The 7,591-nt window shown below is 43.9% G+C and overlaps 2 protein-coding genes across 5 annotated transcripts in view; one reads left to right on the top strand and one right to left on the bottom strand.

Moving 5' to 3' along the window:
* Positions 1-2,658: 2,658 nt before the first annotated feature.
* Positions 2,659-4,918, bottom strand: Epm2aip1 (EPM2A interacting protein 1). Its single transcript, XM_021206963.1, has one exon. It carries the CDS (start codon positions 4,802-4,804, stop codon positions 2,984-2,986), a length of 1,821 nt encoding a protein of 606 aa, XP_021062622.1. The 5' UTR covers positions 4,805-4,918; the 3' UTR covers positions 2,659-2,983.
* A 239-nt stretch (positions 4,919-5,157) lies between these two features.
* The window catches only part of Mlh1 (mutL homolog 1), a 34,771-nt gene continuing 32,337 nt past the window's right edge, over positions 5,158-7,591 (top strand). For 2 of the 4 annotated variants that reach the window (XM_021206413.2, XM_021206412.1), the window contains exon 1: positions 5,158-5,357. Coding sequence is in view for 2 of the 4 variants with exons in the window: in XM_021206412.1 (XP_021062071.1) it covers positions 5,242-5,357 (116 nt within the window). In the remaining 2 variants the exon portion in view is untranslated. The remainder of the gene's footprint in view (positions 5,358-7,591) is intronic. The other 2 variants (XM_029543361.1, XM_029543362.1) reach the window with 2 other exon arrangements.

The following is a 7,591-nucleotide window of genomic DNA, read 5'->3' as shown; positions in this document are numbered from 1 at the left end:
AGAGGATACCCCTGAAACTGCTTAGATGATATGTAAGCCAAGTTCTGCAAGATGAACAGAAGTTTGTCTTCTATCTACCCTGATAGCAATGAAGGCAGGGGAGTGAGTGATCTGATGGTATGAGTGATCTGACTGTAAAGTCATCTGCTGAAGGGAAAGTGAGAGGAGGAGCAGGTTTAGGAGAAAGAGCCAAGATGTGAGAGAGCAGAGAGTTAGCAATATTAGCAACTATGATTTAGGGGGAAATCTCAGGAGACAAAAATTTGGAAGTATCTGCATACAGATGATAACTAAATTCACAGAAAGAGATCAACTAAGGAAGTAATGAGGGATATGAGGCGAGGGAGTCTTAAAAGAAAACAGAACAGCAAACAAAACAACCAGACAGACATACTTAAGGAAGAGGTGACTACAATGACTGGAGCTGGTGTCTCTGCAATGCTATGATGATTTCAAGAAGGCAAAAATACTGACGAGAACACTGAACTTGAGTGATCTGATAGGCAATATGGGAGCCTGGGCAAGCAAATATTTTAACTTGTGGGAATGAGAGAAATGGAAAGGGTCAGTTAAGGACACAGAGTTGTTGTTGTTGTTTTAAATGGCACTTATTTTAACTATATTCACTGATACCACAGGACCAGTAACAACTATATATTTAAAAAGGAAAAAGGAAAGAAAAAACTGCCATGCAGCTACAGTTACTTCCAGAAATACAAAAAACAGCAAAACACCTTAAACCAGCAGTTCTCAACCCATGGGTCTCGCCCCCTCTGGGGGGGTCGAATATCAGATATCCTGCATATTGGATATTTACATTACAATTCATAACAGTAGCAAAATTACAGTTATGAAATAGCAAAGAAATAATTTTATGGCTGGGGGTTACCACAACATGAGGAACTATATTAAAGGGTCGCAGCATTAGGAAGGTTAAGAACCACTGCCTTAAACGAAGAAACAAACAAAAAATAAGACTGGTTACAGCAAACTATTGCTGAGGGGCAATTAAAAAAAAATTCCTTAGCTTATTTATATCTCCCCCATATTCACACAGTGGTTACATGATGCAAACTAGTTTTATTATCACCTTAAGCAAAACACGAGAACTTAATAGAATGCACAAGATATTAATATTTAGGGGACTAGAAACAGAAAGTTGAAGCAGCTTTCAGGACTTTCAATCATTCTCTCAAATAATAAAAGTATTTGACAATTTATTGTAAAGGTAATACACAAAGCTACCGGAAAACTACCAGTAGACTCATTTTCCAGGTACTTAAGCTTATTCTTTGATAAGCAAAATGTCAATCTGACACTAGCTTTTCTTCTCTGAACTGTTGGAACTAGGCTTCCCTATCAAGTATACACCATCAGCTTCCTCTGGAGGTTTTTTCCTGTCCTTTGAAATAAGATGATGGTGGGGAGGGGAGGTGCTGGCACTTTGGGAGTAATGGATGACTCTTTATGGCATCAGGCTATCTGAACACCCCAGGAAAGAGAAATCTTCTTGGCTTACACACCAGCACAACCCTCCAGTAAATAAGGTAACTGCAAAGGTGCCCTCACACTTTCCAGCACACTCTGGAAGGAAGGGTTTCTACCTTTGGTTTAGAACCACTGACCTAACTTTGGCTCTCAGATTCGTGTGGCTTAAGCATCAGTCCCTTCCAAATGCTTGGTTGCAGTAAGGTTCCTCGAATGTGCAACACGACAATGTGCTGCCGTGTTTAAGACAGAACGGAGCACATCAGCTTGTAAATCAGTTCTGCTTTTAGATCAGGCTTACAGGTTGAGCTTTACCTTAAAGATTGTCTTTTCCACAGTTTGAAAGTCTGATAACGTTATAGCACAAAACCAATGTCTCCAGAAATAGGAATTATTACAGTCTGTGGATTAGGTTGCCTTCTTGAGATTTAAATATTTTTACTTGTGCACTGTCTTAACTACTCAATGTGTGAGATGGTTCTAAATTCTAGAGTAAATCCATTTCCTGCAGCTAACAAAATCTGACACATCACTTAAAAATAAATTGTCTCCCTTAAGCATGGTTTCCTTATAAAACATGAATGCCCATGCAGATAAGACAAACAAGCTAAAACCTTCATAACTCCTGATCTTGAAGTGTAAAAGTCTTTCCCCTTTACTGTTTGGATAGGGCCAAAGTTCTGTCTAGAGCAGGGGAAAAAAATTATTGACTGGCAGTGATTAAGATTCCATACTTACCATGATCCTTTGATAGATGAGCTGAAAAAATTGCTCCAGCTGTGAAAAAAATAAGGAGCAAACCACCAATAACTGGTTATTCTTAATTCCTGATAGTAAGAAACTCCTAAATCAGAAATTTAAAATAATTCTTGCTGCTCCAACACCAAATTGATTACTTCCTCCATCCGTAATGTCACCATCAACTGGGTAGGTGGGGATGAGGGGATTGTATTTACTTCAGACTCAGAAATATGCTTTAAAAAATAATCTTAAATTCTGTTATCTAGATAAAATACCTCCACTGTGTATATGCTATTCCTTTTCAGAAACTTAAATTTGACATGTGAGTTTCTGTAAACTGACTCAAATACACTTTTAAGGAGTTGGTCATTTCAAACCACGTGTCACACTTTCCACTGTGTCAAAATAAGAGCTGAAACTTTTGGCATATATCTTTAGACCATTTTAAAACCAGACTTCTAGTTCAACTGACAATATCAATACTAAATTTGTTGAAAATCAGTTATAATAAAAGGAACGGACAATGACTTTTCCATTAAACTGAGTTTTTTAAAGGTGGTACTCTTATGCTTCAGTCAGTCCCACGTTGCCAAGTGAGATGGGGAAAGGCAACTTGTCAGAAAGATTTCAGTGCTTATCAATTTGGACATCTGTAGTAAGTTCAATGCTTTCCAACCATCCAAATGAAGAAATGTGAAAGAAAATCAAACTAATTTTCCCTTTTCAAATCGACTTCTTCTTGGACCACAACAGCTTACGAATCATTTCTTTCTCTCACAAGATCATCCCAACGAGGATCCATTTCAGTTGTGGCAACTCGAAACAGTGCTTGGAGATGCTCATCTGTCAGTGGCTGGCTCAATGTGTGCTGGTTTCGAGTTAAATATGCAAAAGCCTTATCACAGATCTGGTTACTATCAAATAAGGATGCCACCTTATAGGCCACCCCTTTGATAATTGGGTAAGCTTCACCAGACAGTCCAGCATAAAACTGTCCCAAGTCTTTGACTCTGTACTCATTCCACAGGTCAGTGTTGGCCTGAAGTTTTGTTAGCTCCACTCTTACGGAAATAGGCGCATATTCTGGTTTAAAGCTAAATGGATTTGAGAAAAGTTCTAAGTCCTTTTTAATGAACCTGAGGTCCTTGAAATGTCTCTCGAAATCTTTTTGTAGGCGGGAGATCACCATTTGATACCTGTCAGGATCAAATATTTTTTGATCCTCCTTAAACTGCTGTTTGAGTTCATCAACGATTATGCTGAAGGCAGGAAAGTCTGTTAGATTTACCTCCTCCATATGTCTCTGAAGTGAACTCAGCTTACTCTCAAAGGTGCAGATGCGTTCAAAGGCAGCGGCAGCAAAGACTTTACTGATCTGCAGCTCTTCACTGATCTCTCGAAGATAATCCATAATATCTACCAAGAAACCAAAATCACAAAGCCACTGCTTGTCTGAGAAATGAACTGTTGTTGCCCCCACCGAGACCAAGAACGCCTCGATTTCTTTTCTTAGTGAAAATATCAGTTTTAACGTTTTGCCTCTTCTCAGCCAGTTGTTCAAACACCGTCCGTTAACTCTTTCACCATGCTCTGATTCAGACTCAGTTAGTAGAGGCTGAAACTCCGGTCGCCTAACGCCTCTGGTCTTAATCATAACTACCCATTCAGATATGGTATTTACGATCTGATTAATATCAACGTCATAAGAACTCAGCAGTTCCAAGTGAAGAAATCCCGAATAGTGGATAACGTTCCAACAGTTGGGACTCACGGCCTTTTCTCTCATATAGGAGACCAGTCCGGAGTTCTCGCCGATCATCCGTAAAGTGTGGGTCGTGGTCAGTCCAACCATTCGCTGTAAGCTGAGCCCTGCTGTCTGCAGGGCCTCCAGAATCGCCGACATGAGAGCTCCAACACTGAAGTGATGAGTCAGGTTGATAATCGTCAGAAGATCTTCTTGCACCTCCAGGTCGCGGCCGACTCCACGGATGAAGACCAGCAGGTAGTTCTCATAGGCCACGAACGCCTGGTCATCCAAAGCAAGGGAATAGGCCTTAAAGTCCCTGGCTCGGTTAAACAGCTGGCTGCGGAGGTTGCTGTCAATGCTCAGAATCCTCTGCTGTGTGATCTCCGGCGACAAGTCAATGCCTTCCAGGACGCCGACGTGATCCGGCAGCACCTCTCGCAGCAACACCTCCATGCACTGATGTACGAAGTCACCCTCACCCCAGCCGCGACCCTTCAAGGCCAAGAAGCGGCAGAGGCCGAGGCCTGCCCGCGTCGCTCTCTCCTCCGGAGTGAGCACGGCGGCCAAAGACATGTCACCCTGCCGCAGACGTTCCACCAGGGCCGCGCGTTCCTCGTCCCCTACAAACCGCTCGTAGAATTCGTGCTCGGCCTCGTAGTGGCGCCTCACGTCGCGTTCCCGAGTAGAGGCGACCAGGCGGCGACACACCAGGCACAGGGCCCCGTCACCCTCCGCAGGCTCCACCACCAGGTATCGCTGGGTCCACTCGGGCCGGAACACCAGAGCCTCGTCGACTTCCATCCTAATCCTCTTGGGCGTCATCCACATTCTGCGGAGGCCACAGGAGAACGCCGAGCTCTGAGGCCGCAGCAAACGGGGAGGAGCCCGACGATCGCCAAGCACCCCCTGGGTTCTGCGCCAAATCACCCGAGCAGGGGTGCACCAGCCTCCGCCAGGGCACCTCCGTTCCTATTGGCTGGAGATTTCGTATTCCCTCAAGCTCTCAGAAATGAGCCAATAGGAAGAGCGGTCCGTGAACTTTGACGCGCAAGCGCGTTGACTTCATGCCTGGTGTACGGCCGCTGTTTAGGGCGGGACAGAGATCCCAGGAACTGACGTGTAAAGGCGCTTGACTGGCATTCATGCTGCCCAATCAGCACTTGCCTCTGGGACGACGGCGCAGGACGGCAGTCGGCGGAAACTGAAGGAAGAACTTGAGCGTGAGGAGCCCGAGTGATTGGCTGACGGGGACCTCGGGCGCCAATATGGCGTTTGTAGCCGGAGTTATTCGGCGCCTGGACGAGACGGTAGTGAACCGCATAGCGGCGGGGGAAGTCATTCAGCGGCCGGCCAATGCTATCAAAGAGATGATTGAAAACTGGTACGGAGGGAGCGGAGCCGAGTTCCCCGACTGCGAGCCGGGGCGGGCCGACCCACCTGCTGCAGTCGGCCACCGTGCGTGCGGGGCTCCGGGCACAGGGACCCTGAGCGTGCCAGGCCGGTTTCCCCCTATGTGCACGGCCGAGGGTCCTCACGACTTGCGCGAGACCTGTTTGGGTCGCAAGTAGGGGAAGCACGCGTGGTATTGGTTTAAGGGTACCACCCGGAGGATGCGGCTCGCCACCACGTTACATACACAGAAGATGCGCGGCTGCCGATGTGTGAATGTTTAAGGGTGGAAGAGAAAGTCTTCAGCGTGTGCCATTTTAGGTTTATCATTCATTCCCGGAATAATCCGTACACATCCTAGGCACGGTTTCTCCTGAGTTTTATTCAGACGTATCAGGACATGAGGCTTTTTTCTGACTCTTCCTCTTGTCAAATTAGTGACCCTAGTTAATGTTCTAGGGCGAGGCATTGTTGCATCTGAGACTTAGACCCGGCAGGTTGTGGAGGGGAGAAGTTAAACGCGTACCGTTTAACCTTTAATAGGCACTGTGAATAGTATACCCCAAAATAGACACACCACCAAATAAGTTCAAAAAGGACACTCTGTATACACAAAGACTGTGTTAATTTCAGTTGATGGTTGTGAAAGCCCATGCATTGTTACCGAGAAAAAAGACAAATAAATGTTCAGTGAAGAATAGCAGTCTGGTAGACGTGCACTGAAAAGACAAACCGTTCAGAACGATGACACTGAGATAAATGACCTCAGGCCCTTTTTGGGGTCCAACGACCTTTATGCAGGAGTCACCTAAGACCATCGGGAAATACTGATACTTACATTACAGTTCAGAGCAGTAGCAAAATTACAGTTATGAAGTAGCAACAAAATAATTTTATAGTTAAGAGTCACCACAACATAACAAAGGGTCCCAGTTTTAAGAAGGTTGAGAACCACTGCCACAGGGAGAAAGGAAACTAAGAGATAACCAAAGGAAGGAGCAGGGAGCCTTCGGACATTTGATTTAGTGTCACTTTTGCTTTTACCGTGTTAGGATGACCTGGAGCACTTGAGTCACTTCATTGTACTATGCCTGAATAACGTACAATAAAACTAAGCTTAAAAGTAGCAGAGCAACGCATGAAAGCAGAGATTATGCACAGATTCTACTTAAATACTTAAGTCAAGGTTTTTGATACAGAGGTGCTAAGAAAAGTTTATTTATTTACTTATTTATTGCTTAAGTAACTTACTGGTTTCTTGTTTTTAAAGAGAGGGATGTTCATGAGAGGAGTTGAGAGCTTCCCTTTTTCATGCAGCCCCAGGTCAAATTTGTTTCCTGTGGCAGATACTCTATGAGCATAGGCTGCTCTGAAAATACGAAAGTTTCATTCTTTTAAAGATTATTTCCTCTTTTTAATTTAGTTTATTTTGTTTACTTATTTGTGTGATAGGGATTGTGTGTACAACACACTTGTGAAGGTCAGAGGACAACTTTGATTCTCTCCTTCCATAATGTGGGTCCCAGGGTTGGTGCCAGGTGCTTTTGCCCACTCAGAAATTTTGTAGTCCCTATTAGCATCTTCTTTTATTTTAAATTTTCATTTTATTTGTGGGGATGTTTTACCTGCATGTATGTCTATGCACCATGTACATCAGTTACTTTCAGAGACCAGAGAGGGAGTCAGATCCTCTGTAGCAGGAGCTTCAGCTACCATGTGGATGCTGGGAATGAACTCTGGTCCTCTGGAAGAGCAGCGAGTACTCGTAATGGCTGAGTCATCTCTCTAGGCTTCAGCTCCTTACGTCTCTTAAAGAAATTTCTGCACGGCAGTTTTTCTTTGCTTCATCATGAATGTGTTTTCTTTATAAGAGTAGAGGAAAGCTGCATTTTTAAATGATGTTTATTAGAGTCACTTAGAAACCAGAGACTGATTAGAGTTGTTATAACAGTAAACATAGTTAAAAAGAGAGTAAGAGACACTTGTGCTGAAAGACTGCCCTACAGGGACAGAAATGTGCTCTGTCCTTGTCTCTTACGCAGTGTGTATGTTCATACAATACCCACATTGAGCTTGTAAGACAAAGAGAAAGCATGCAAGTCAAGCACTGTGTTTGTTTGAAATTTGATATTACGGTATGTGCATCAGAGTAGTTGAAATTACAGTCTGTGCCTCAGAGTGGTTGATATTACAGTCTATGCCTCAGAGTGGTTGATATTACAGTCT

This window comes from Mus pahari, chromosome 10 (assembly GCF_900095145.1).
Source record: "Mus pahari chromosome 10, PAHARI_EIJ_v1.1, whole genome shotgun sequence".
Taxonomy (NCBI): domain Eukaryota; kingdom Metazoa; phylum Chordata; class Mammalia; order Rodentia; family Muridae; genus Mus; species Mus pahari.
Note: the sequence above shows the minus strand (reverse complement) of the source record. Positions and strands in the feature narration are given on the sequence as shown.

Coding starts and splice junctions, on each gene's coding strand:
- Epm2aip1 (XM_021206963.1), bottom strand. CDS start 4,804: ATGTGGATGACGCCCAAGAGGATTAGGATGGAAGTCGACGAGGCTCTG.